General features: G+C 53.7%; 3 protein-coding genes across 3 annotated transcripts; 2 read left to right on the top strand and 1 right to left on the bottom strand.

Annotated features, from left to right (window-relative positions):
- Positions 1-307: 307 nt before the first annotated feature.
- ENH_00082510 (DNA polymerase delta catalytic subunit, putative) lies at positions 308-6,549 on the bottom strand (the record flags this gene model as incomplete). The annotated part of the gene is made up of 20 exons (XM_013583345.1): positions 308-446; positions 583-656; positions 785-933; positions 1,049-1,258; positions 1,449-1,554; positions 1,666-1,794; positions 1,931-2,094; positions 2,188-2,392; positions 2,517-2,735; positions 2,897-3,085; positions 3,294-3,369; positions 3,476-3,663; positions 3,834-3,975; positions 4,128-4,282; positions 4,444-4,697; positions 4,851-4,997; positions 5,311-5,557; positions 5,747-5,824; positions 5,974-6,347; positions 6,501-6,549. 20 exons carry the CDS (start codon positions 6,547-6,549, stop codon positions 308-310), a joined length of 3,294 nt encoding a protein of 1,097 aa, XP_013438799.1.
- A 1,107-nt stretch (positions 6,550-7,656) lies between these two features.
- Positions 7,657-9,119, top strand: ENH_00082500 (mitochondrial 2-oxoglutarate/malate carrier protein, putative; the record flags this gene model as incomplete). Its single annotated transcript, XM_013583344.1, has 5 exons — positions 7,657-7,935; positions 8,077-8,271; positions 8,395-8,539; positions 8,651-8,792; positions 8,915-9,119. 5 exons carry the CDS (start codon positions 7,657-7,659, stop codon positions 9,117-9,119), a joined length of 966 nt encoding a protein of 321 aa, XP_013438798.1.
- A 5,046-nt stretch (positions 9,120-14,165) lies between these two features.
- On the top strand, positions 14,166-27,566 carry ENH_00082490 (hypothetical protein, conserved; the record flags this gene model as incomplete). The annotated part of the gene is made up of 10 exons (XM_013583343.1): positions 14,166-15,335; positions 15,909-16,694; positions 16,854-17,148; positions 17,361-17,689; positions 17,945-18,289; positions 18,527-19,245; positions 19,610-22,488; positions 22,985-23,328; positions 23,616-24,337; positions 24,563-27,566. The coding sequence occupies 10 exons, from the start codon at positions 14,166-14,168 to the stop codon at positions 27,564-27,566; spliced, it is 10,593 nt and encodes a 3,530-aa protein (XP_013438797.1).
- Positions 27,567-27,993: the final 427 nt, after the last annotated feature.

Here is a 27,993-nt window from a genome sequence, read left to right as displayed (position 1 = left end):
AGAGCTCTCGCGGAAAAACTCTGAGTAACTTCGAGTGTCAGGCGCAGCTCGGATGGCTATCAAATAAATGTATATCTTTAATCTTAAATATCAGCCGCACCTCGGAATATAGTTATTGAAAGAACCGAGCACGGGCAACAAGGACCGATGGGGCTGTATCTCGCACTACGCTGCTGCCATGTCCCCAGGAAGGCACATCAAAGTAGATGATGACTTCCCAGCACCTGTCTTAATGCCGGGCCAAAGACAATCCTCTCAACGTGCGGTGTAGTGTCCCTTTATTTTTTTGGGAAGCGAATCCACTGAGCTACCAGTCATTTGTAGCGTGAAGTCGCTCCAGAGTTTCCTCTAGCGCGGCAATTTCCTTCTTTACTTTTGCACGCCTATAGAATATTGGGCAATCCCGGTTCACGCAAATCACATCTTGAAGGAGAGAACCTTGACACCTGGTCGTTCCAAGAAGCCAAGGCAAAGCAGAAACACATAGAAAAAGATTAACCGTTGGGAAGAGAAGTACAAACGTTGTTTTCTCATGAGATATTCGAATCGGGTAGCGTAGCCAAATTTGCCACTAGAACTCACCGCTGGCACTCAGTCCACAGGGCGCTGTGTTCCTTTTCCAGTGCTTGCATCTCTAGAGCTTTTGCTGCTGCAATCTGCAGGAACAGCACGGCCGGGTCTCCTCGAAAATCAGAGAATAGCGAAATGCTCTTGAGCATTTCCAAAATACAGGGCTAGACGCAGAGAGTGAGCGCTGATGACGGAAAAATGCGCATTGACCTACCGTCCCTTCCTTGGACTGACAGTGTTTGCACAGAGCTCCTTCAGGAATCGTGGCGCGGCAACCAACACACTGAATGCCACGCTTGATGAACTTAGACAAGGCGCCTTGCGTCGAGACCATAACTGTTTTCTTTAGAGTGTGGCCCCCACCTAGAGCAGAAAATTTGCAATGCAAAGTCAATAAACAATAGATCGACGAAGACGAGGATGAGGAAGTGGCGTAGGGGAAACTATATACGCGTGCTACCCCGTATGCCAAACTCACTGAAAAGGCTCTCTGGATTGCTCATCACCCCCTCAAAGATGCGCATTAGAGGGCCTTTAAGCGTTTCAAGGTAATGCTGCGTATCAATAGGCAAGTTGTGCTCCAACACGTACAGCGGATCCTCAGCCCGTTCATACTGCGCCTGTCCCTTAGACCCTTGGATAACAACATACGAGACGCGGTCTCCAACGTTGGGAGCCGTCCCTGGATCTGAAGAAGACTCGAACGGAATCTGCAAAGAGCATGGATCTAATGGATGACACGAACGAACAAGATCTACACAAAATAGGAGGCACAATTGCTTAAAGCAAGCAGTAATACGGCTGCTTTGAACAAGTAGGCATGAGATAATTATCGAGGCTAAACAAAGTGTACCAACACTATGAAATGCCACACTCACCACGTTTTCGAAGCTTCTTTGCAAGTTCGACGTGAGGAAGCTTCGTGTCGTAGTCGAGCTTGCCCAGGCTCTTGGTTTGTACCAGCAGGCTCATGTCGATCTTGTTCTGTAGCAGCAATATGTCGCTCGTAGCAACAGTTGTCGGGAAGGCTCTTAGAGCATTTCCGAAGTAGAAACGAAGGAAGTTTTCTGCTGCAGTTCATCATGCTTCTCTGACCTGCAGAAGCTCCGATATTTTCGTGCGCGTGTATGCCTTCGCATTCTCGACGTCCCGTTCGATTAGCATTTTCTTCAAGACCGTGTCCACCATTATTTGCACTAGCATAGAAAAGTCGCGTCTCACTGTCTGCAAGTCATCAAAGATGGAGACAGACGAGAAGCGGCTAACCTGCACCCTCAGGAGTCGATAAGAAGTGCTACTATCAAGAATATGGCTATTCACAAGGCAAGGCGTGGACTGGGGTGGCATGCACTGAGCTAACCTCAATCCCCTTTGAGTCAATTTTGTCGAACTTCGTCGGATTCGTATACAGCAAACCAGCATAACGTTTTTTGTTCATCAGCAAGAATGGGCAGTAGACCTTTTCAAACTCCAGTTTGATAGGTCTTATGAACTCCGAGCTTATTCTCTCCGCTGCTTCCCGACCTGAGGCAATGTTGAAGGCGTCGTAAACGTCTCATCAGCCCGTAACTCTCCCACATAATAGCTCAAAAGGACAAACTATGATGATAAATTTACCCAGTTTCATCGCGTCCTCGATGGAACTTGTCCCAAAGCGAACCATCACAGAGTCCGTGTCGCCGTAGACAACAGCAGCATTGTTTGCGTAGCCGTTCTCCCTGGTGTACAGCTCCTCTACGCGGCGCTTTGTGTACTCAATCATGTCGCGACCAAAGCAGGTGATAGACGTGGCCACCTCCAGGCAGGGCAACTGCCCACCAACCTGTGAGGAAGTGTGTCAAGCGGCAGCGCGAAGAGTGCACGGAAGCGTGAAGTGCACGCAAAAAGAAGAGCGGAACGCAGTGTTGCTAATTTTAAGCATGCCAAATTTTTGGTACGCCACTTACTGTTGCTCCTGTGTAGCCGTAAACGCTGTTAGCCGTGATTTTGAGAGCCAATTGACGGCCATTGAGCACACTTTTGGTGAATTTGTCCTCTGCTTCGCTCATTTCCTTCTTTGCCACTTTTCGTGCGGCGATCAATTCCTCTACAATCATCGGCAAAACGCCACGTCGTACTCCTGCCTTAACAAACGTGTGTCTGGGGTTGCTAGTGGTGGTTGTCAACTGTTGCAAAAAGAAGTAGACAGCGGCATCCAACACAGCAACGCGAGTGGCAGTGGCTACGTTAATTAACAGGATTCAGACAAATTACAACGGGCCCGGCTGATTGGCTGCTGTCATGAGAAGGACACAGCCTGGACGTGCACAGTGCGACCGGAGCTTACGTTGGCGGGGTCCACAGCGTTGATATCGTTTCCCTTGACAAGTGTGCTGTAACAAATGTTGTGGGCCATCATAATCGAAGGGTACAAAGACGCGAAGTCGAGAGTGGCAATTGGCGCATCGTAAAACCCCTTCACAGGCTCAAGCACTGTAGCGCCTTCATATTTGTCGTCACGGTCTCCGCCAACGCGCTGAGCAGAAGAAGCAGTTCAGCCAACTCCAACTTTGGTCAAATTCGTTGGATGGCCATTAGGGTGGACAATTTCATAGGCGCACTAATCCTAGCGTGCTTCGTCGCAAGTACAACACGATGTCCTTGAACGGGTGGTCACGCCAGTATCACCGCACCACCCATCCATCGTGTACTCTGCCGTGGTATGCTATGTCTGGCCCACTCACTTTGACAGAAGGCACAACGTATTGCAGCTGACGGCATTTCCGAAGAAGCTGCGCTGTGACTTTAATTTGTTGACCCCTAAAAAGCATTCCGCACGAAACGAACGCTGTCATGCGGCGGCCTTTAGGTGTGCATTCCCATTCTAAGAAACACGTTTCGGGTGCTGGGGGCTCCGGTCAGGTACCGTGTTAGCAGATAAGTCAGTGGCGTGCCAGTGACCCTGCTCATTTCGACGTAATTAAATAGAAACAATAATTTGTTGAGGAGCCGCAAAGGCAGCAGCGCATCTTTGAGACAATACACCGCAATGCGCCGGCGTGTCGTTGGAGATCCCCGGAATAAATCTCCAATCATGCTATAGTGCACGTCTTCCTGAGGTCCACAGCAAACCCAAAAATGCTGCGTTCTTTCTGAAAGAAAAATTCTTTATTCACTTAATGGGGATGTTCACATGCGCAGCCCAAAACTGCGGTAAAGAGACAGGCCTTCTCTGGAATAAAGGCCTGCAACTAAACTCTGAATAGAACATGATGGCTGTTTACTTTCTGCTCTTTAAGGAACTCCGAAGAGACGTAGTTGAGAGAATAACTTTTCAGCTTGTGGTCACGACGGATAAGCTCCAGCAAGTCGAATTGCACGCGGCCCTCCACAGGGATTTCCTTATTGTCATGGGTCCCAAGCGCTCTAAAAGGCAAACGACAGGCACATGCCCTAGAGACCGAAGTGGACAATTCTAAAAGGCAACCCCGTGCCTGCGCATTTCCATGAATAACGCGCAACAGGAGAGATGGCGGTCTTGGGCGCTGCAGCCGAACCACAGTTAGCCACTGCCTCACCTTGAACTAAACCGCGTATCGGAAATGCGCGACTCCATGGACTTCAGTCGAGAGAGTGATGCTACACCTTCTGCCTTCAGCGCTGCGGCTCGCGTCAAAAGATAACATAAGTCAAAGTTGATGCAGTTGTACCCAGTCAAGAAATCGGGATCCACCTGAAACAATCTTAGCCACAATGCAGGCCCAGACTTCGTTTGCGTCTGCTTTACATAGTCACAAAATAATGTTAAAACTAAGCGATGCTCACAGCACTGCAGACAAATTCTACTGTCTATGCTGCGATATCGGGTTGCCGCAGGGCGAGGCCGGCACTGACCTCGCGCACGAACTCCGCCCACTTCTTCAGCATTTCCGACTCGTCGTCGAACCAAACGACCAGTGCACCAGCGATTGGTGCACATTCGTGGAGGGTAAAAATAACGCGGCATAGTGTCTCATCAGAGCCGTCCGAGGCGGCCTTGTTGTGGCTGCGGCCTGCCCTTTGTTCTTCAACAATGGAGGAAATTTGGATTACGGGATCTTCCTGCGCCTCGGGAAAGCCCTGCCCATTATTTTTGACGCACTCAATATCTGTCGCAGATAAGGATCACAACGAAGGCAGTCCCCCCTGTAACATAGTTCTCGTGTTGCCCTTCCTGAACTACCAGCATAATGCAACGTTACGAAGAGAGGCATGAGACAGTGGTGAGCTGCAGAATGCCCGGACGAGCTCCAGGATCTCACCAAAAGATAACATGCGCAACGGAGGCAGCGACTGCCATTCGCCTCGCAGCGGTAATGCCTCAATGTCTGCATAGTGCACGTCGAACTCTTCCTGGCACCGACTCTCTCGTAAAGACGCTGGGCGAATGGAATAGCGTCCTTTCTTCACTGCACAAAGTCCAACCAGCACACGGCGCTTCTACAGAAATGGAACGAAATGTAGGAGCCTAAGAAATAAAGCTGATCAGTGGAGACATTAAAGGAGCCAGCAGAACTCGCCGATCGTCTGCAAGGGTGTTCTGCAGGCGATTTAAAGCCCATCTGCAGTGGAACTGAAGCTGACAAATCCCGATTGCCCATCGTCACAAAGCAACTTGGATGACTAACGAGGGCAAATTAGGTTTTGTTGAGCTTCGTTAAAGAGGATCAGCGAATAGTCCGGGCAGTGAGGTACAGATTACGCCGCTGCTAACACGCTCACCGCGAATCCAGCAACAGCCTGTAATATCAGAGTCCACCATATAACGCAGCACGAAAGGAATGTTGGCCTCGTAGGCTGTCTCCGGCAGCGCCACTTGCTGACCGCTGAGCTTTCCGAAGCCATCTGGAATTCGTAGCCAAATACCACTCTCTATGAAGCCTCTAATCCCGGATATCATTTGCGGAGATGCAGCAGTGATCCGGAAGAACAACTGTCCGGCTTTCGAAGGCGAATAATACATCAGAGACTGACGCAAGAGATACACATAGGCGCTGATTGCCGTACTTCCTATAGTGTAAACTTCTGTGAGCGCATTCAAGTGAATCAGTAGTGAACATGGCTTTCTTATTAACGACCACGGGACGGGAGTCGGCCTAAAAGAACAAGTGTCTCCACAGAATTAAACCTAACACAAAGAATTTTAAGTGTGCCTTACTTCCTTCTCTTCGCAGCGGACATCTAAAATTCGTTTGTCGTACGTCTTCCCCTGGGCGTGCGATTTGAGAACGTAGTCCTGTGGAGGCAACAGTAACAGAACCAGACAGGATATTACAACGAGGAGTCGCGGGGCAGCGGCGCGCGAAGAAGCAGCAGCATTAGCGCGCGGTGAAGAGATGCAAGGCACTACTGGCGATTGCTCTCAATAAGGGAGGAGCCGCTTACATCCACCACAGAGCGCAAAGCCTCAGTGACTGCATTCTGCTGCCAGGAACCGCTGCCTGCGGATGCGGCCTGCCGCATGGCCGCCGCCAGGGCCGCCGGACATTCGCAGTAGCAGTAGGGGTAGAAACCGTGCACGTTGCACATCACAGACAACCCAGAAGCAGTCACCCCATACAGCCGCACCATTGGGGCCATCGAATTCCCCTTCGCTGCCTCAGCCGCAGCGAGGGACGAAGGCGTGACTATGGGGGGGTTTCTTCCCCCAGAGGCAGCCAGTTGCCCTTGTTGCTGCAGCTGAAGAGGACGTTTCAAAACACTGTCCGGCGAAGAGTGCTGAAATGCAGTTGCGGCGGCGACATCCAACTGGAAGAAAACTGACAAAGAAAACAGATAGCCAGGCACAACCAACTTAGCGTAGCGACTCACCCAGAGAGCCCAAGAACATGCAAAGTAGCCCCTGAAAACAAAAGGAAATGCCTACAGCGCGCTTTATATTGCTAGGACACGTCATTCAAGTGAATGCGTACTGCGGTCTTCATCTCCTGCGGCGAACATCAAGCCACAAACGACAAGCATTGCGGAACCACTAAAGGCAAGAGTGCCTCCCAGTGCATTACAGCACATTCGCGTTTGCTACTCACCGCTTTACAGAAACACCAGAACAAGGGCTAACGGGGACTACATGTAGGGGAGGCATTCAGTCCGGGTTAGCACGGCACGGCGCAGAAGAACCGGCTTACGGGTTCCCCCCTCCATCCTGGAGGAAAGGCTGGCATCTCGGCGCCATGATTTAAGTAAATTTCTCCATGTTTCCTCAGAAGCATTCTTAGTTGCCCCGTTCTTCTCAAACCCCAAGACAGTGGAGGCGCCTTCGGCTGATGTTGATTCCACCTTTTTGTTTCCGCTTGCATTCTCCATCTTTAGCGAGGCCCTGTGGGGTCTGACGTTGCGCAACGGTTCCAATCTGCTGCGGTACACAGCACGTTGGATGAGAGCTAAGGCAGGCAATCTGTGTAAAGACACAGCCAGCTCCGCGCGACCTGCTCTGCCCGATAGACGGCAACTGCCCTGAATGAAGCTTCACCTGCTTTTGAGGCTGTGCGGTCATTCACGGGGCTAGTATGCCGGCATTGAGGCACTTAATGCGGCGGCCATTAGAGCGCCGCAGGTTCAGAACCTGGTGGCCCTCTTGGACTCGAGTTAATCATGGGCCTCACACGGCGATACACCTCTGTAGTACTCCCTCTAAACAGCTACTGTGTCAGATGTATCTTAGTTTGTAATGGCTAGAAAAAGTAAAACATAAGGATCCTGCCCTTTGGAGTCTGCGAAACGTCGAAACGCAGGAGCCGACCCGAATCGAGTAGGTGGAAACACGCTCTAGTCACGCAAGTAAGGAGAGCGCCCTACACCAATTTTGCACCAGGTTACAAAGCAGCTTAAGGTATGTTCAAATTAAATGCTCAGCTGAATTCTGTCTTGCCTGCCTGCTTCAGAGTCTTTCGAGAGGACGGATTTGTATACGTGGGCGCATTGTCGCCGCAGCGCGAGCGCATGCAGCAAGGGTGTTCTCTCTATGACCGCCTCTGATTTTTTTTGGTAGAAGTAATACCTTGGTCAGCGCTTTGTTTTTTTTAACATCTGATCCGGCTCGCTCTCAGCTGCTGACTTAGTTTTTCCGTAATGGCCACTACCCAGGGTACGGACACGCGGGGCCCGAGCGCGACGAAGCCTGGGCCTTCTTTTCTTAGCCGGGCGAAACCCTTTGTTGTTGGAGGTCTTTCCGGGTGTATTGCGACATGCTGCATCCAACCTGTGGATATGGTTAAGGTTCGATTGCAGCTGGTGGGAGAAGGAGGCGCAAAAGGTTCCACCAGTCCAATTTATGTTTTCAGAAACGTCCTGAAGAATGAGGGCGCCCTCGCCTTGTATAAGGGCCTAGATGCAGGCATAATTCGCCAGGTGAGTGTAAAGGCGCCCTGACATGAGCAATGGTTTTCATGTTCATTCGACGGCCATCTGCTGATTAATAAGCTGATGTGCACTGTTGCTACCCGCCATACCAGCCCTTTCCCATGGATGTGCGGCGCTGCGTCTGTGCAGCTTACGTATTCTACAGCCCGTCTTGGGCTATTCAGGGTTTTCAGCGATAGGCTGAAGGAAATGTCGAAAGGTTCAGACCCAACAGCACCTCCTCCCCCTCTCCCTCTTTGGAAGAAGGCGGCAGCGGGCTTGGCTGCTGGTGGCATTGCTGCAGCTTTTGGAAACCCCGCAGACCTCTCCCTGATTCGTATGCAGGTAGGCAGTCAGTGATGCCTCATCACGCACAGTTCCATGACACAGTGCCTAGTAAAAAAACATCCTTGATCGATAGATCGTTTGGACACAAACATGCTTTGGTGATGTGAACATGGCGTGTAGGCGGATGCAACTCTTCCACCTGAATCCCGACGAAACTATACAGGCGTTTTGAACGCAATTTCACGAATTGTCAAGGAAGAAGGCATATTAGGCCTTTGGAGGGGCAGCTTCCCAACGGTCCTTCGAGCAATGTCGCTGAATATGGGTGCGCGCAGGCGATACATAAGTCGTTACGTGCCTTGTCAGATAGCACACATTTTGTCGTGACGCTTCGCGCAGAATTCAGTGTGAGCGCTGTGTAAGGGAGTGACTGCAGGCATGTTAGCTACAAATGACCAGTGCAAGGAGATGCTTGCTCCGACCCTGGGGAACGGATGGACAACAACACTTACGGCAAGTGCTATCTCAGGTTTCTTTGCGGTGACGTTCTCTCTCCCATTCGACTTTTTGAAAACAAGGTATAATTTGTCAAATCTGGCTGTAGTTTCATAACATCATTCCGCTGGGCGGGCATGCAGCACAGCCCGAATATTCCACGCATCCACGCAGTTATTGTGCTGGTGAATTCTGTGTGCTCCAGGCTGCAAAAAATGCGGCCAGATCCTCTAACAGGAGAGCTGCCGTACAAAGGCGTGTTTGATGCTGCTGTGAAAATCACTCGGACAGAAGGCATAACTGCATTCTATACAGGATACCCTACATACTACATGCGAATTGCACCCCATGCAATGATTACGCTGATCAGCATGGATTATCTTGATAGAGCGCTGAGGAAATTGTTTTAGACGCTCCGAACGTAGTTTGGGTTTGTGTGCAAATGCGCGTCTTAGTCTAATGGCCACGCATTCAGTTTGCTTTGCTGCAGAGCACAAACTCAAATTTCAACAGCTTTGAGGACAGTCATGTCTTTACGCGCAGACGAAAGCTGTTTTTTTTCTGCGCAATGCAGCTTTTGACAGGTCTAGACCACACCACACGAAAGTTCGTGTAGTGGCACAAAAACTGACCGCGAGTTCTGTAGTCGTGTTGGGTGGGACTTAGAGTGACAGTAGCCGGCAGCCTGTGGACATCCACGTGGAGCAAATTATGAACGTGAAAGTACTCAGCTTGATCTGCTTTCATCGATAGAAAACTTCTCAAGGTCGTTGGCGCTTTGCCCGATATGCCAATAGGAATTTGGTCAGTGGAGACGCCAGTTATCCTTGGATTGCGACCTCACAGCAAGTTACGCAGCAAGCATGCAGCTAACTGAGTATAGGGTTCATGCAAATTCGTTTAGCTGAAGTTCACGTGTGCGAAGAGCCCGCACACCTTTCGCAAATTTTGAGAAGCCACAGTTACGTCAGGGCAATTCTTGAAGAAAGCGAAGCGCGTTAGGCGACAACTGCTGTGTTCCCAAATGTAGAATCGCCTTATATTACATATAGCTACAATGGTACAGTGTCCTACACAACTCACTTGCAAGCTTGTAGGCATCTCTTGTGGTGTGAATATGTTTGCCTAAGTTGCACATCTGTGTAAGAGCATGTTGCAATCGGGATTAGCTAGTTTCACCTCAGTAGCGGTCATGTCCTATTACAAAATAAGGGAATTAGATATGCAGGTGAAGAAAGTGCCCTCTTACTTCTGGGTGCATCGTGGTCGGTGAGCCCAGGAGTGAGTCGTAAGACCATAGCCCAGTCCCAGGAAAGGCTGGGTGAGCGTAGTTGTGTATAATTGCACTTTTGGAGAAATTGAACCAGAGACAGTACTGTCATCTTCATCTTCATCGGCGGGATCAACTTCAACTGTCTGTTTTGTTGAATTTTTTCAATGAAAATTGTCGATGGGGCAACTGCATCCTACCAGTCCAGTAACACCAAATCTCATCTGGTCAGCCACGTCGCTTATGCCGCGTGCCATCTATTGGCATCTACATGGGTTCTTGCTGTAAGAAAGCCAAAGGATGCTGCCCACTTGGGTCTGTTTTTCGTGGGTCCTAATGGCGACCACTGGTACTATCCATCCTTCGTATAGTGCTCGAAAAACCATGAAGGCAGCGATACATTTTTTTCTGCTCATTGCACGGAGGGGGTCGGGTCTTCGTGCAGAAAACTCCAAATTAGAAAAAGTGACACTAACTGATCTGTTGGCAACGTCGGAGTGCTGTCCATACACCTAGCGCTGGCACCTGAGGTTCTTGACTTACGCGGCACTCAAAAATTCATATTTTGCCACAAATTGGGTCACATTTGCAGAACATTTTCTATAAAAATGAAGTCTGCGGTTTTTTTGTGCACAGCGGTTGCTGTTGCAGCGCTATCTGTTATTGGCGCGGACTGCATCCAAAGTGTCCCAAAATGGGTAGATGAAGCCAAACTGGCGTACGCCGCAGAGGTCAAATCTTCTCTGGCCACTCCTATTGTAAGAAATGAAATTGTATGTCTCGGTGTTCCCTTGATCTGAATAAAGGCCTGGCAGAGCAAGGATTCCAATACCGCTTTCGTCGACGTTCCCGCTCCGGTTGACGTTGCAACTCTGACAGCTGAGCTCGCACGCTTGGAAGAATCTGAGGAAAAGTACGCGTAACACACAATTTTTCTGAGTATTTCATTTGCATTATAGTGTTTCCGACAGATTCCGGGGAGATCGTCGCGCCATTGCCTTCTTTGCTGCACTCATCATGGTTGGAGTCTTCCTGATGTTCTACTTCACCACCACTCGTGTTGAACAGTCAATCAAGGAAGCAAGGTACACAATTCCACGATATCCCCACTATTTTGGCGCGTTGTCTCATGTTCACCATTTTGTCTCAGCAAGCTCTTGGGTCCCACACCTCGGCCAGAAGCTGTGGATCTTCGCCTTTAGGCGAACACCGTGAACATCTAGAAAGCAAATTATTATCTTGCTTGGCAAGAACATTTGACCTTTCACAAGTGAAATGAATGCCTGAAGAAATTTTGGGAATCAAGTCGTTCAGATTACTTTGTCGAATTACTCCAGATGAGCACGAGTTCGTGCAGATTCCAACCGTGTAGCTGAATGCTAGTACCACGCCGCAACTATTGCCCACTCGCTCAGCCAGAGATGAATAAATCAAGTTGTTTTTCCTTCAGAACGCTAGAAAAAGTCACTCAAGGATCATTATCAAAGAAAACGACCCTTATAGAGCCGTAGGAAAGGCTCCAGCACTGCCAGCCCGAGCAAGACCCCGCGTCAATCCAGAACGCTGGTGATGCAGCTTTTCTCCAGTCCAATCATGAGCAGCTTGCGAGTTCAATCGTTTACAAAGTTGAAGACGAATGATCTTTCGCGAATGAGGCGACGAGTATTGGCGTCTTGTCAAAGCAATTTGATGCCTTCACGTGATGCAAGACGAGCGCGAAACTGCCACGATTCGAATAGTAGCAAATTAGAGCCAAACATACGCATGCTGTGTGAAGCAAAGCAGCGTTTCAGCTGAAATATACAAACGTCAGTCATTCTATGTGAAATACGGCAAATATAAGTAATAAAGCGCACTGAGCTCCTATAGCTATTTAAAAACTTGAAATTCGGAGCTGGTGGTGAAACCTCAGCGTTCAGATTCGGCTTATCCTAAAAGGGGCATGGAGAAATGAGCGCAGTTTCAAGCTGTTTGAAGACAGTGCGAGAAGCAAATAGGCGCTTGCTTATAAGTCTTTGTCAAGCTCTTCATTAACGAGGAGCATCTGAGGAGCATGGAAAGCGATCGTGCAAGCTAAGAATGCAGTGTCTCGTGAGACTCACACGAATGGCAGTAGGCTCAGCTCCGAGCTTCAAGTTTTTAATAAACTACCAAAGGAAACAGGGCAGCTCATTACTGTTGTTTGCTGTTTTACAAGTAGAACGATTGACATCCGTGCATTCCAACTTACCAAACATCTTGTAAATTACAAGGAGAACAGGAAGTGCTATCTTTTGAAAATATGGTTCGCTTTGTAGAACATTTAGTGAGTTAGCAACCTTTGCACCCTGGAGTGCGGAGATAAGAAGTAGCAAATGCTCGCGTTTCAGTTCATGAAGCAGTCAGATCACCTGTAACACATGTAGCTTTCCAGGTACTGTGGAGAGTTTCCAACGGCGGCACTAAGGGTTAGTCCTTCCCTGAAGAGGCTTATCCGATGTATGTTTGTCCTTATAAGTAAGCAGTGCGTCTCATGCTGAAGGCGTCTGATTTCAACGACGAATCCTAGAGCAGGGCTAACGGACAAGAGAAATGCTGCAAAGAGCTACATATATTTCTAGCTAGCGCGGGGAGATAGGCCTTGAATGACACTTACGATATTTGTACGATTTGGAATTCAAACAAACAGCCACACTGGCAGCCTTTGGCACGCCTACAGTTGATGAGCAGAGCCCAGAAGTCACGAAGAGCGCTCGTCTCCACGCAAGTGCAGACACACGTTTAACAGGAAGGCAGCACGGCGTTGGTGCAGGATCACTTGTGTATGAGCAGAGTGATATGCCACTCTAGAGTCTCATCCAACGCCACGGAGTCATCTGCTGGAGGCAAGGACACCATCTATACTTTGAGTTGCATATCGTGTGCATTAGCGCTGCCCCTAATTCTGTTGATTGCGCCCTTTAGCAACCATTGCTAGCCAAAAAGGTGCCCTCTTCTTGCAGAGTTAATCTTCTGTCCTGGGCTTGGCGCTAAAACGCTGCACCGAAACGCCCCCATATTGTTGTGGTCACTGTAATGCCTATTTTGTCATCAGCAGGACAGCCGCTACAAGCCGAAATGTACCGAAATTCCAGCACGACAGCGGCTCTGAAGAGCAGCTTCTACGGAAACGAGAACATCGTTTCATGGCAGCAATAGTGGCACTTATGGGAAACTAAATTGACGCTAATTGCTAGCCTTGTCTACGTGCTGTTACAGAGCTTTGTTATAGGGCGCTCCATTCCTCAACCGAAGCTTTTGCAATTCCGGAACAGTTGTTGACCCCAGATTCTTGGCCGGTATTGCGCCTGCGCACAGAGAAAATCTGGATGCAGCTTTCACAGCTAAGTTTTAGCTACACATTAACGCCTTAGGAAAGCTGCAGGCGACACAGCCTGTGATAAGCGGTGGTGATCGAGTACTAAGCATCCAACCCTGCTGCCCGAGAGAGTCAAGGAGTGAGCACAGCATACAGCTGCTTCACAAGCTGTCATTGGATAAGTGGACATTATTTTCAGAATGTGTAACTCTCATTATGAAGGAAAGTGGTAATTGTAATCCACCCGTTGTGGGGTGGCCCCCTACAGACGCATGCAATTTTAGCATGATCTAGAAGCGCTGCAGACGATCCCTCTTAGCAGCTGCAAATTATTGAGATGTTGCACATACAAATACGGCAGAATAAGGAATAGCCGTGTGAGGGGTTTTTGTGTGAGCGCAAAATGAGGCAATTTTGAAAGGCAACGAAAAGTGCAGGCCCTCAGGGAGCAGCGGCGAGATCTCTAATGACGTCTTCTGTGATTTGCAACCTTTCTTTGTCTCTACACAGCACATTGGGGATGTTATGGACAAAAGAAGCACCTTCCACCTCGGAAAACGACGATCCACTGTAACTCAAGGTAGTGTCCCCAGGGCCAGACCCTCCTTTGACGGGGTCATCTGCCACACTCTGAGGGTTCGTTAATGCCCTTCAAGTGGGCGGAAATTTGACTGCATTCGAACGGCCTCTTCTCCTTCTTTGGGGCCCAACGCTTCATCTAAGGGTCCACGGCTCGCCTTTCGCTGCTGTCACATACGTGGTCGTGCGCGCGCCCTTTGCAGCATGTGTGATTACGGACCTGGACTCTTTTAGTTGGTTCACAGCGGTACAGCATATCGACAGGCGACCATGGAAACCCGCTGGGCAGCAGCAAATGGAGGAGACAGAATGCGGCGGACACGATGCCAAACTGGGCTGCAGCTTTTGGGTGTGTTCGCCTCGGTGTTAACTGCTGCATTTGGAAAGTGCGTTGAGGGTGGCAGCGTCGCTTCAGTTTTTGCTGCTTCAGGGATGCGGCTTTCGGCGTTGGTGCTGCCCCTCCTGCTTTCTGTTGGCTTATCCAAGCCTCAGGGGGCATTGGCGATCGGCTTGCCTGAAGGTCTTTCCATTGGCCCATCTCAGGTGCTGCTGCCGTGGGTGCCTCCGTCTCACGCTGCACAGTTCCCTGCAGTGCGAGCGCAGTTGCAATTAGAGGGCCACAAGGGGAGTGCGGGCGGAGGCGACGTCTGCTTCTACTGGGCTATCCAGAACCCTCAGGTACTGTCCCTCTTGCACCCCGACTGCTCCTCTGTGCAGCCTGCAGCTCAGTGCCGACTGGATGGGAGTAGCGGCGGCTCGTGGGCAGCAGCCGGGGCTCCGAGCTCAGGGGGTTCGCATTCGTGTTTCTCGCGAGTGCTCGTCGAGGCTGTGCCCCAGGGGGTCGGCCGTCGGGCGTCTTCTTGGATTTTCGCGTCTGCAGAAAAAGAGTTCAGCGCTGAAGGGCCCTCTGGGCCCCCATCAGAGGCCTTTTCAGCTTTGTCTGCGTCTCGAAGAGGGTTCCGGGCGCAGGTGTTAGTGGCCCCCATAGTGCGTTTGTCTTTCTCAACGCGAGACAAACGGCTGGCCATCGGCCAGCTAGGGGACGTGAGCCTGCTGGGCTATGACGCTGAAGGCAACGTCTTCTCCTCCCTCGAGGGCATCCCCTTTCTCTGGGAAGTCCAGGGCGAGGACGAGGTCGTTGTAGTTGAGCCAGTAGAGACGGACGCTGTCGCGGGCACCGTCGCTCGCCGCCGTGTCGAGGAAATGGGTGCCCAGGAGCAGCAGCGCCGAAACGGCCCCCGGTGGCGCTCAGACGCAATCGTATTGAGGGGGAAAAGCACTGGCAGGGCAATCATCCGGGCCCGGCTGGCCATGGAACAGTACAGAGACGTGCCACCCGCCGAAGTCGCCTTCTTGGTGCACGAGTTGGTCGCGCTGAGCCCAGCCGCGCTGCTTGTGCCCCCCGCAGCTGTTTTTGCACTCAAACTGCACAAGCTTTGGGTACGCAGGAGGCCGTCCTCATTTGCTCTCCTTGAGCCCGACACTTTCTGTTACCTTGCTTCTCACCTTTTGTCTGTCTTGCTGTCTAATGCTGGCTCTGTATTTCTCGCACTCTTTGTCACGGTCTTTGCAGCAGTCTCACTTTGGGCCCTTGTTCATGTCTCACTTTTCCTTACTGGATCTGTTGTCGGCTTTCATATATTGTCGCCCTTTGTTTCCGTTTGCTGCTTCTCCGCTGCCACTTTTGATTTGCTGCGGCCGCCATGACAGCAGCCGCTACCGGAATTCTTTTGCTCTGCTGCTAACCCTGTGGCTTTTGCCTCGGTTGAGCTGCCTGTCTTTCTACTGCGGGTCTGCTGTCTTTGCGTCTCTGATGGTGGCATGGGGTCTACTTGTCCTGTGAATACAAGACTGTATTTTCTGCTAGCTCCTCTCTGCTAATCTCTGGAGGCTCCGCCCTCCTTTATCTGTCTTCTGCAGCTGCTTAGGCTGCTGCTGGAAGCCGCTGCTGCTGCCAGCAGCCGGTAGTATCACTCAGTATTCCTGATGTCTCGGTTTCTGCTCCTGCTGCAGGAGGATGGCCGCCAGGAGGCGTTGTCTTTACCAAATGCACATTTCGGCTGGAGTGCCGAAGACATATCGGTCTTCTCCTCTCTTTCGGGGTCTGCTCTATCCTCAACGGCCTCTACTGCCTCCTCTACACTGCTGCAGGTGACAGACGGCGGCGTGGTGACAGTGGCTTCTCCGCAGCAAGCGACGGAGGGTCCCGACCTACTCACTGGCAGGGCTCTCGTGGTTTGTCTAGATAAGCGCATAGGGGAAAAACAGCAGGCAGATGTCACTGTGTTGCTACCCACAGCCCTGAGACTGCTCTATGAAGACACCGAGGTCTTGTCCACACAGATTCTCTGGAAGAACGCAGCGGCAGCTGCAGCAGCTGCCGCCCAGACCAGCGGTCGCAAAACAGCAGCAGCGGCAGCTGTCGAGAAGGCCGTGCTGCTGCGCCAGCTTCTTCTTGCTGAGGAGGCTGTGGCCAGCGGCATGGGCAGCTCTGAGGAAGCGGTGCTCTCAGCCCTGCCCCCCCTGCGCTTGTCTTTGGCTGGGAAAGAAGAGAGGGGCCTTGAGGGAACAGACCCCATGCTGTACTTGGTGCGGGGCCGGGAGTATCTTTTCAAGGTGGAGCTTCTCTCGAGCCAACAGCTGCCTGGGGTCAACGCACAGGATGGTCTTGGACCGCGTAGAATGCTGCTGCCGTCCAATGCGGTGGTTCACTGGACCTGCGAAGGGGCCTCAAAACCAGCAGAGGAACAGGAAGGGACGGGTCTTAGCCCTCTCCAAAAAGCCGTGCCTTCCCAGCAGGTGCTACATTCAATTCAGTGCTAGGCACACTGTAGAGGCCTTCGGGCTCTAGATGCTAGCCATGGAGGCTTCAGATTGCATAGTCTTGCGTAGGGTTGTTTAGACTTAGGGCTTCCTTGTCTAGGGTCCAAGGTGTGAGGTCTGTGTGTCTCGTACCAGGCATTTGCCTTGCTGAGAGCGGATTCCCTAGGATCAGGTTCTGTGCGTGTCTCGCTTCTGCAAGTGGGCTCCCCTCCGGGGCCTGTTTGGATGTCAGAGGGGCCCCTGTCCATCTCGCTGCCTGTGCGCGTCGTTCCTCCTGTTTCGTTTCGTTTGCTGAGCACTCACTACACTGTTGACACAGCTGCAGGAGCAGGGGGCTTGGGGGTCCCTTCAGCGCCCATGCGAAGACTCACAGCTCCTCTGGTCTTCGCGCCTGGCTCGCGCTTCCCCCTAGAGCCGCAGGGAGGATCTGGTACGCAAATTTGAATAATTAGTCACTAAGTTCAAAACTCAAAGCCCTCAGTCTATCCTGAATGCAGCCGATTCTCCTTCCGAATGTGTTCGTTTGTGGGTTTCCCAAGCTCCCCAACGTTGGCTTTGAGCTCGCGTCTTCGGCGTATGAACTGAGACTGAGAGTAAAGATCCAGGCAGAACCAGTTGTGTGTGTGTGCTGCTGCTTCACAGGAGAGTTCGTTTTGTCTTCTTCGGACCCGTCAATCTGCGCTGTGGTATATGCTGTGCCATCTCGCGCGGGTCGTCTGTCCTCCTCTGGACTAGTGGTTGCAGGGGCCCCTGTGGATCCTACGGAAGTCTTCACTGTGGAGGGCATCGCCCCAGGGGTAGCGACTTTGCTGCTGAGAGACAAAAGACAGCCGCAGAACGCGGTGCTGCTCTCAGTCGTTGTGGCTCCCCCAGTGACCATAGAGCTGAGAATGCAGCATCTGCTGCTGCCAGTTGCCAGAGGAGACATTAAGACAGCAATTAAAGCGGCAGATAGAGCAGAAGAGGCCACGGTTCGTCAGCAAATACACAAGAAGCGCCCACAGGCATTCGGGATCAAGACTTTGAGCTTCTCCCCTTCAGATTATCCTTGACTCTTGCCCTGCTACTGCGAGAACTCTGTGTGATATTCGTGCGACTGTGTACTTTGTGCCTCTCTTTGGTATGGCTTTCTGGTGTCTCGTTTGCCTGCACTTATGCTTGCGGTATTTTTCGTCCACCTGCATGACCGGGTCCAGCACGTGCGTGCTGCTGCTCTGTCTCTTCAGGGGGTTTTGATAGCACTGGCAGACTTGACAGATTTCCTGCCGCTCCTCCCCGAGGCCTCTCGCCGATGGCTGTTGGCTGAGGGCGACTCTGTGGGCTGTGTCCCGAACAGTCAGTGGCCGCAGACTGTGGAGGACGCCCGAGAGCACTTGCTGGCCTCTGATGCTGCTGCGAGGCCGCGAGAGGGAACAATAGGAATAGAGGAAAGGCTTCAAGCTGCCTCCGGTGCAGCAGCAGGGACTGAGACCGATGTGCTTCATCCTTTCTGGGTTCACCGCAGTCAGCTTGCGAGCTGCCCCGACGCCCGCTTTGCTGTCGAGGGGTCTGCTGTTGCCATTACCACTCGTGTGAGTCACCAAGCCCAAAGCGAACGCTGCAGATTCCGGGCTGTTGCTGCTGCTGCGTATCTTGCTACTGCCGTTGGTGGTGGTGCTGCGGTGTGTGCTGCTGCTAATGCATGTGCGGTGAGAGCTGACGCCTTTCCATGAGGAATCTCTGTGCGTGTCTCGCTGCGATGGCTCCAGCCGAATATAATTTGTTTCTCTTTTCTTAGCTACTTCTTTCGCGTGCTATTGCTGCTGCAGGCTGGTGGTGCTATCCCGTTCACTTGCGGCATTGTCTCCTTGAGGGGACTTCGAAAGGGCTCTTCTCGAGTTACAGCCACTGTGCCGCAACAGCAGCACCAGCAGAGGCTGCAAGCTTCGGCTCGAGTTGATGTTTACCTCCCCGTGGAGTTGTGGGCCTCGATGAGCTCCGTTGCATTGCCTCTGCCTCCTCCCGTGCGCCTCAGCAGCAGCAGGACAGCGCCTTTGCTGCAGCGCCTCACCCAGGACCCCAACAGCAGCAGCACCACAGCACTGGGAGGGGCGCTAGCCACGGCGCTGCTGCAGCAGCTTGACCTCCACGCTCCAGCTCCTCCCGCTGGTGACTCTGCAGACCTTTTGCTCTATGGCGCACCAATTGCTGCAATCAACAGCAGCAGCACTGGCAGCCTTCGGGGTGTGGCAGGAGAGATTACGTTGACGGTAGGCGGACATATCACAGTGTTTCTCAAGGAAGGGCCTCCACCTCGCCCAGAGGCGTACAGACATAGCGTCACTGCTACTGCACTTTCTCACAGTTCTGCAGAAGTGCCAGCGGCAACAGCAGCAGACGACAGCGAGACTGACGATGAGGCAGCATCCGTGGCTATTCTACCGGAGGGCAGCGGCGCTGTGCAGCGCTTTGTTTGTCTTCGCCCCAGCCGCTCTCCAGTTTCTGTTCAGATTAAAAGCTCTTACGCTCCCAAGGACCCACAAGTCACGTGAGCATTTGCTGTGGCTGCCGCCTTCGTTGCTGCTGCTGTTATTGTTTGAACTCTCTGCTGCTGCTGTTGCTGCTCCTGTGGCGAGGCCAGAAACAAAATAGCTCCTGCTATGGCGGCTCCTTAGTTGTTGCTGGCTGCAATGAGTTGTTTTGCTATTGCTAAGCCCTTCTTCGCCATTCTTCAACATTTGTTTTGCTGCAGCTGAAGCGTTGGCTCTAGGCTCCGTGGCTTATGCTGCTGCAGCGTTTGTGGCTGCTGAAACGCCAGCTGTTGCTACTGCTTCAGTCCTGTGCAAACTCGTGCTTGTTGGCTTGCACAATTCAGCAGAAACCTACGCTTCTGTTTTTGCTTGTCGACGCAGTTCCCACCGCGAGGAGGTCACCTCCTTGTTGATATCTTGTGCCTATCCGGAGCTCATCGAGGTGCGGCCTTTGCCGTCTCTATCTCGCGCTGCTGCGGTGCCCTACGGGTCGTATGCAGATAGGGCGAGTAAGGGCACATTGATGGAGGCCCTTGGGGGCCTGCCTGTGGCTTCTGCTACTTTGGCTGCTGCCAAAACAACAACCGTGTCGAGTAGCTGGGATGCAGAGGGCGTCGACGGGCTTCAGGGGTCTGAGGAAGGGCTTTATGTTCAGTGTGGAGCTGAACACGCCTTTGCTCTCTTTGCCTATGACTCCGCCTTGAGGCCTTTGCACGGCCTTGCTAGTCTGCCCACGCGTTGGTCACTGACGCCGGCCACTCCACACCACGGACAGCACAACCAGCAGCCAAACCAGGCGAATCTTCCAATGCTGCAAGTGCTGCCTCGAGCAGCAGCAGCGGCAGCAACAGCAGGCAACGGCTACTCCGTGGCATTGCTAACGGTGTTGCCGTCTCTTTGCTGCGGTGCTTTTGCTCTACAAGCCACAGTTGAACCCCCAAAAGGTGCTCCAGCCTTCTTAGAGGCCGCCCTCGGCAGGCAGCAGCTGCAGCTGCTACAGAGTTCGCTTGGGGAGTGGAGGGCAGCTGCAGCAGCAGAGCGGGAACAACAGCTGCTACCCCTCTGGGAAAAGGGAGAGCTGCGGGACCGGCTGCTGCTGTTTATGTCTCCCCCGCTTAGGCTTCTGCCATTCCCCGCGCCCCTCATTGCCTCCGGAGCAGCACAAGCTCCAGGCCAACCAGCAGCACAAGGCAATGAGCAGCAGCAGGAAAATTTCCAGACGGTGCGGCTTCCGCTGCTTCCTGGGGTGGCGTCCCGTATGGTGCTGCAGTTTGGCAGTCCAGACACAGAGGCAATACGCATGCTGCGCCTGCACAGCTCAGAAAAACCAACAACACCTGCTGCTGCTCTTGCACACGGAGAGCTGCTCACGTCTCCGCATGCTCCTCTCCTGCTGTGTCTTTCGACGGCCGAGGCGTCGACGCGGTACGCGTTGGCGCAGGCGGGAGACTCTGCAGCAGCAGCAGCAGCAGCAGCAAGAAGAGCAGCGGGCGACTCGCAGATAGCGACTGATGCTGCATGCGTTGGGCTGGCTGCATCCCAGGAGGACGTGTCTGCTCTGCCGTTGCCTGTCCCCTTTTCCTTTTCTGCCAATCCCTTTACGCGTAGTTGTCCCCTGAGCTCGCGAGAAATATTTGTTCCTCCTCCCTTCTTCGCAGCTTCTCGTGAAACGGACCCACTTTTGCAGCAGCAGCAGCAGCGGCTGCCGTTACTTCACCTCGAGGCGTGGGATCAAAGGCTTCTCAGCCCCTGGAGACCAAGAAACCCCTCCAGCAGCAGCACTATCAGCACGAGCAGCAGTAATGGGCCTCAGCTAGTTGCGGAGCTGCAGTTTGTGCGCCTGCGCTCGCTGCGCCTGGTGCTGCTGCCGTCGGCCATTTCGACAAACCTGGAAAGAGGGTGGCCTGTGACAGGAAGTGCTGCGTCAAGCGCAGAAACGTGGGCAAAAGAAGAGGGGGGTTCTTTCTGCCCTGCCTCGCAGCAGCAGCAGCAGCAGCAAACGTTGACAGAAATTGAGGCTGGGAAGATATACGGGCTCAGAGTGGAGGCTACGGGCGACGACGAACTGCCAATAGACCCCCGCTTCTTTGCAGCCATGCGCCTCTCCGTCGTCGCCACAGCAGCAGACGATGGCAGCAGCACAAGCAGCAGCAGCGGCAGCAGCAGAGTGGGCGGGAGGGGCAGGGTGTTCCTCAAGCCAGTAGCGTCACAAAAGCAGCCGCGTGCCAGCCCACAGCAGCAGGAGGAGCAGCAGCAAGCGGCCGACACATATGGCCTGTTTGGCCGCGGAGAGCCACTGGCGCCTTACTTATCGGAGGAAGGGGATATCAGTTCCCCTCTAGCAGTAGCATCATATGGCTCAGCTGCAGCGGCAGGATCTGCTGAGGGAGCCGCAGACTTCGGAGCTCCTGAGGGCTGGAGTTCGTTGTCTGCTCTGCCAGCTGCGGACTCTGACTGCTTCCACTTCTTCCTTGCCGCCACAGATATTCGCGGATCTTTCGTGCTGCATGCAGAGGCTCTCTCGGATTCCCCACATGCAGCTGCAGCAGCAGCGATAGTGTCAACGCGGCTGACGGTACGCATTCATCCGCCACTTGAGCTGAATCCACCGGAGTTGGTGCTTCTACCGGGAGGCCATTCGTTTGAGCTGACGCTGCATGGAGGTCCGGAGGAGGCTCATCTGGAAGCAGACCCTAGCAGCAGCAGCAGCGGCAGCAGAAGCACAAGCAGCAACGCGAGCAGCCAGGGAGGCCACAGAAAACGGTTCACAGTAGAAAACGAAGGCGTGGCACGGCTCTCCGGAACATTTGCAGGTTTGCTGCTAACGGGGGAAGAGGGTGAGACGCGAGTTTCTGCTGTGCTGCAGCACGGGGAAGCAGGAAGGACAGTGGCAGAAGCAAGCATGCGAGTCGTGGTGGCGCTTCCAAGCTCAGTGACAATCCAGCACGGGGTGTATGCACACCCGAAAAGCAGGAGGAGCGGCTCCCAGAGGCAAGTGAGGGAGATGCATCAAGCGGCGCTGCCTTCTCAGGCCGCGCGTATGGGCTACGGCCGTGCCGCAGCAGCAGCAGCAGCAGCAGCAGGGGTTGAAGATCAAGGCTCCATTACAGTATACGCAGAGCACGCGGCGCGACTGCATGCAGCGTTAGCTGATGACCAGGGCCGACCGTTCAGCCCGCCTCATTTGCTGATGCCTTCGGGGCCATTGGAGGTCTTTCGACTTGCTGAGGGCGAAGAGGAAAAAAGGCAGAGAGAATTCGGTGAGGTGGCCCTGGCAGAATTGGGGGGCGTTTGTGGCAAAACGAGCGAGAGATGCAGCAGAGACGCACGAGGAACGCAGAAGAGGCAGACAGATAAAGATGCGTAGAGACAATGGAGTGGAGACAAGCAGAGACGGACTGCCATTATAGGAGAAGCAAACAAAGATGGGATAATAGCCACAAAGAAGAAAGAAAGGGACAAATATGCAGAAAGGGGCTAAGAGACATATCGAAGGCCAAACAATTTGCGGCAGACAGAGATAGAGGAGACACTTGAGCCAATAGCTGAGACTCCAAAATTCGTTAAGAAAGAATCTAAAGAACATGACGGCGCCACTGCGAGCTTCTGGCTCACAGCAGCTCCCAGCATTGGCTCTCAGCACCTAATTGCCGGTCAACTCCTTGTACCTGCTGCTTGCTACACTAACGCGCTGCTGCTACTGCTGCTGTTTTTCTGATGGTTTTGCTGCTGTGCCCGCCGTTTGCTGCTGTTCAGGTGCACTCGCCTCACTGCCGCCCGCAGAGGCAGTCCACTGCGTATACACCTGGGAGGTGCGTAGCGGCTCTGGGGTGCTTCTGCTGTCCCCTTTTGATGCGCCTGATGGAGCTCCCGCCCCCCATTCAGCAGCAGCAGCAAGACTCCCGGCTGCACCAGGAGGGGCTCGAGAGGAGCTTGAGGGGGCACTATCTTGGAGGGGCTTGAAGGGGCAAAGACGGCTGCAGTCCCGCGGCCTGTCTGAGGTCTATTTACTGGGAGTCGGGGCAGGCGAGGCGCTGATAGGCCTTGCAGTGACTTGCTCCAGGCGAGGTCGAGTTGTTGCGTCCGTCACTGCACCTGAGGTACAGCCTTTTTCTTCTGATTGTCTCGCTGGACAGCTCTGTCGCCTTGTGCTCCCCTTTAATCTGTTTCTGCTTTTCCGTATTAGGAGGCTTTTTCTCGTGCATGCTTGCAACTCTTTGTCCGACCCCTTTTCGCCTGCTTACTTGGGATCTTCGTTTTCCTTTCGTGCTATTGTTGTCGATTCCTTTCTCTCCGTCTCTCATTGGCTCCAAAGACTTGTGTGTTTGCAACTTAGCATGGCTGCTCACCGTTGCCATCTATAGTTTTTTTCTGGCTGTTACTGCAGCTGCGAGTGCGCGTACTGCCGTCCCCTTTGCCGGCTCTGTTGGCCCCACGTGCGGCTGGGGGCTTCAGCGGATTCATCTCCTCGCTCTCGCCTTTCCTTGCTGCACCTGTCTTGGCTCCGCTGCTGGCGACTGACGCTGTCTACCTGCTGCCAAGTTGCAGCGTCCAGCAGCTGCAGCACGAACAGCCAGCACCAGCAGCAGCAGTTGCGGGAACGAAGGGCGAAGGTCCCGTGGCTACCACAGAGCAAGAGGCTCGCGAGGCCTGTTGCGCCGCTGCAGCGGCAATGGCGGGCAACAGCAAGGAAACAGAAGCAGCAGCAGCAGCGACTGCAGCAGCAGCAGCATGCTGCGAAGGCTTGGCTGCCGACTGCTGCGAGTGGTCGCCAAGAGCAGCTGCAGCAGCAGCAGCGGCAAATTCTGCAGTGTTCATTTTGTCGGGCTCCAAAGGCTTCATAGCGTCTCCTTTGCGAGGACAACAGGGAATCTTAAGGCTCTCCTCTGAGAGCAGTTCTGCGGGGAATGACCAGTGGTCCACTAGCACCAGCGGCATTAGCAGCCGCACTAACAGCAACAGCGCTTTGGTGGCTGTGGAGACGGCCGAAGTGCAGACACTGCAAGTAGCTGGCTTCCCCCATCTCCTCCAAGCTGGAGAAACAGAAGACTTCACAGTGATTTTGAGAGATCAAAGAGGACGTATCATTGCCACCCCATCTTCAATCCTGTCAGTCAACTGCAGGGGTCAAACAAATCCTGCTCCATGTGGCGCTTGATCTAGCTCTTTTTATTCTGTTCAACAGTGTTGCTGCGTCTTGCTATATGGGTTTTGTCTTGGTATCTTTGCCGCTGAATATTCATTGCCGGCTGCTTCCTTCCTGTGCCTTTTTCCTTTCACTTCTTCGTTGCAGTGCGAATTTGCTGCTTGCTGTTTGTCGCTGACGTTGTTTAGGCTCGATGTTCTGTCGTCTCACCCCTCTGTGGTTTCGGCGTCTGTAGTGACGGGACCAGATGGGCCCCTGGGGCCCCCTGCTGTGCGCGTAAAGGGGCTGCAGCGGGGCTGCGCTGCTGTGTGGGTATATTGGGCGGCGGCGGAAAGCGGCAGAGACGCGCAACAACGGGGGCGGCCGGGGGCTGCCTATCGCACATGTGTGGACATCACTGACGGCCTGCTGGAACCGCCTCCGCTCGCCGTTTTGCCAGGTGCGTCTCTTCCTCTCCTGCAGGGCGCTCGCCTTCCGCCAGCTCTTCTGCCGCCCTCGGCGGCCCTGCACTTTCAAGTTGCGTTCAGGGCTCCGCCGCTACTTCACGCGCTGCGCGCCTGGCGAGGCCCCGCACGCGGCGACGCAGGAGGGGGGGCAGCAACGGCAGCAGCAGCAGCAGCAGCAGCAAGTGACGCCGCTGCAGAAGCAGCAGAGTGGGCGCCCACGTGCATGTCTCAGGAGGCAGCTGCTGCGCTGTTGCGCCGATTGCACACACCCTTATCGACGGAGGTGAGGCGCCTTCTTGTGGAGGCCCTAATGCCTGCTGACGAGATGCCTCAAGACAACTCGCTGCCTCCGGTTGCTGTCGAGGTGCACAGCCTTAGACTGCACCAAAACCCTGCAGCAGCAGCAGCAGCAGAAAGTGACGTTGGGGCCACGAACTCGTTTTTCTTCTGCGCTACTGACGAAGCAGCTGCAGCAGAGGCGGGAGAGGGAGCCTTTGTTGTTGTAGCCGGCATCAGAATTCCTAACCTGCCCACTGCAGCAGCGGCAGCAGTGTCCAGGCAGCTGGCGGTCGGCAGAACAGTGCAGGCAGCAGCAGCAGCGCCCATTTCTTTAGAAGTTGAAGCAGCAACACTGGATTCACTTCCTTCTGCGTGGAGAGTGGATGGCGTGCTGCTGCTGCTGCAGCAGCTGTGGATGGGCCTGGCGCGGGACTGGCAAAAGGCCCAGCACGCAGCATCTGTTCTCCTTGGCCCTCGAGTTTCAGGTGCAGGCAGCTGCTGCCCCTCTTGGAGCTTTCCCCTTGCTGCCTTCCTTTCATGGGAGAATGGCTTTGGAGGCTTGTCAATCAGAAGCGGCAGCAGCAAGAGTTGCCGCAGGATGGGAACCTTGAGATCTTCAGACCCCTCTTCCCTGGTTATTATGGGGCTAGCAAATTGCATGTCGGGGATTGGAGGCCCAGTTGCTGCGGTTGCCGCGAGACCTGCCCCAGTGGTGCAGCTGGTGCAGCAAGGGACGACGACTGCTGCAGCAGAGATCATCAACGTTTCAGCGACAGCAGCAGCTGCTGGCTTCGTCCGGCCATTTAGACTTCTTGCCCAAGCTTCGTGTGATGCTGGGGAGTCTGTTTGGCAGCAGCAGGAGAAGCAGCAGCAGCAGCAGTGGGTCGACGCCGAGAACTTGGAGCTGCCGCGCTGCCTTACAGGGAATACAGGGGGTTCTTTATTTCTCTTTTTCCGCATGCAAGCCCTTACCGCTGTAGGAGGAATCGCCACACGCCATTATCACGAACAGCAGAAGCGAGAATGGCAGGACACCCCATTTGTGTCTCCAGCATTTCATTCCCGGCTGTCTGTCCACTGTCGGCTATCGGACCGCCTCCTGTCCCGTCTGTACACAGTAGAAGGTCTGTCGAGGCCCGTTATTGAGAGGCCATCAGGGGCTCCAGTTGGCTGGAGCCCCTCGGCGGAGCCTCTGTGCATTGTGAGGGAGAGGCAGCGCTTAAGCGTCCAGGAAGTGCAGCGTGTGCTGCAGCAGAGAGAGGCTACGCGGTGGACGTACACTTCGGAAAAGATGGCGAGGCTTGACTCAACTACCTTGCCAGCTGCCACTGCACAGTGCGAGGCACTGCACCAAGTTAGAATTAAAAACCAGCAGCAAGATGGTTCTGCAGATCAGGTCGGGGCAGAAATCAGGCCTGTGGCGCTGCTGGTTTCACTTAGCGGCCCGTCCTCGGCTCTAGCCCTACGGCAGGAGCAGCAGCGGCAACAGCAGCATCAGCAGGAAGTGTTCTGGACCCACTGTGTGCGCTGGCCGATCGCTATTCCTCTTCGGCTATTAGAGAACGAAGATTACCCAGGGCAATTTGTTACTACCGACCCGTCCGTAGACGCCACGATTCGCATAAAGCCGGCAGTGCAGAAACTGGCTTTCAAAGCTGTGGCCAGTAGCAGCGGCGGTCGTCTTGTGGCCATTCCCTCGGTCAGCAGCAGCAGCAGCAGCAGCGGCGCCAGCAGCAAGTGGCCATTGGAGCTGCACGTGTTCCCTGTTTTGGGCGTAAATGTGCCGACGGTGCGGATATCTGACAACTCCTTTGCTCTCGAGATGCACCGCCAGGGTCCCCTGCTTACACTGCGTCTCAGCCCAAGCCTTGAAGGCAGCGCAGCAGCTGCTGTTGCTGCAGGTGATGCAGCAGACGCCAGCAGGCAGGCAATTATCTTGAATTGGAGAGCCCCTGTGCGCACCGAAGTGGTAATTGAAAACCCTTCTGGCGGGTCGAGGCTGCTAGTGGTGCTTAACAGCTCGGGTGTGCGGACATCCCAGAGAGTAACAACTGGGCTGGACGATGATGGAGAAGAAGCAGCCCCAGGGTTTAGCGAGATGGCAGCTCCTCCCTTGCTGGTGTTTTCTCTCGTTGCCTGCCTGGGGGCCATTGGTTTCTGGCTTTTTTGTGGGTCTTCGGGGTCCTTCAACGCCCCCAAAGGTAAAAAGGACGGCAGTGGGAGCTCCCCGACCCTTATTGGCAGCCCCAGACGAGATGAAAAAGGACCTTACCGTACCCGCGCGGGAAAGGCAGCGTGGGCCAAGTACGACGGCCCTTCAGTTCAACTCATGAAATCGATGGGAGAAGGGGCCCCAGCGTATACATTGCAGCCCAATGGGGACTGGAAAGCAGAGGAACCGCTACTCGGGGGCCCCTGCAGTATCTCGTCCACCATGAAGAGCTCCACCCGTTTCTATGACAATTGAGGGGCCTTTGATGGGCGGTAGCTGGGGGCTTCGGAAGTGGCCTGGAAAGGCTACATGAATCTGTTTCTACTTTCGTGGAGATCAGATGGCTCCGCGAGAGCTAGACCCCTTGGCCCTCTGGCTGCAAACAAGAGTATGCTCGCTAGAAGGCTAGGGAAGGGGCCTGCTAAGCCTACTTGATCGCAGAGGGGAAGATTGCTGGCAGCGGCGTTCTAGAAGCTAGGGCTGTTGCACGGAAGTGGTGCCTGCAAGCTGGTGCCCGGAACAAGGGGCTCCGTCTGTGCGTGCCTGTACACCTGCACTACCACCTGCGGCATTGAGGGAAAGCGAACTCTTTAGCTAAAACTGATTAAATTCATTCTTTTGAACAACACGCTGCTCGACTGAATAACAAATTCACTAGTGTGGAAAGCAGTCTACGAGAAAG

This window comes from Eimeria necatrix, genomic scaffold (assembly GCF_000499385.1).
Source record: "Eimeria necatrix Houghton genomic scaffold, Enh_scaff90, whole genome shotgun sequence".
NCBI classification, from domain to species: Eukaryota; Apicomplexa; class Conoidasida; order Eucoccidiorida; family Eimeriidae; genus Eimeria; species Eimeria necatrix.
Note: the sequence above shows the minus strand (reverse complement) of the source record. Positions and strands in the feature narration are given on the sequence as shown.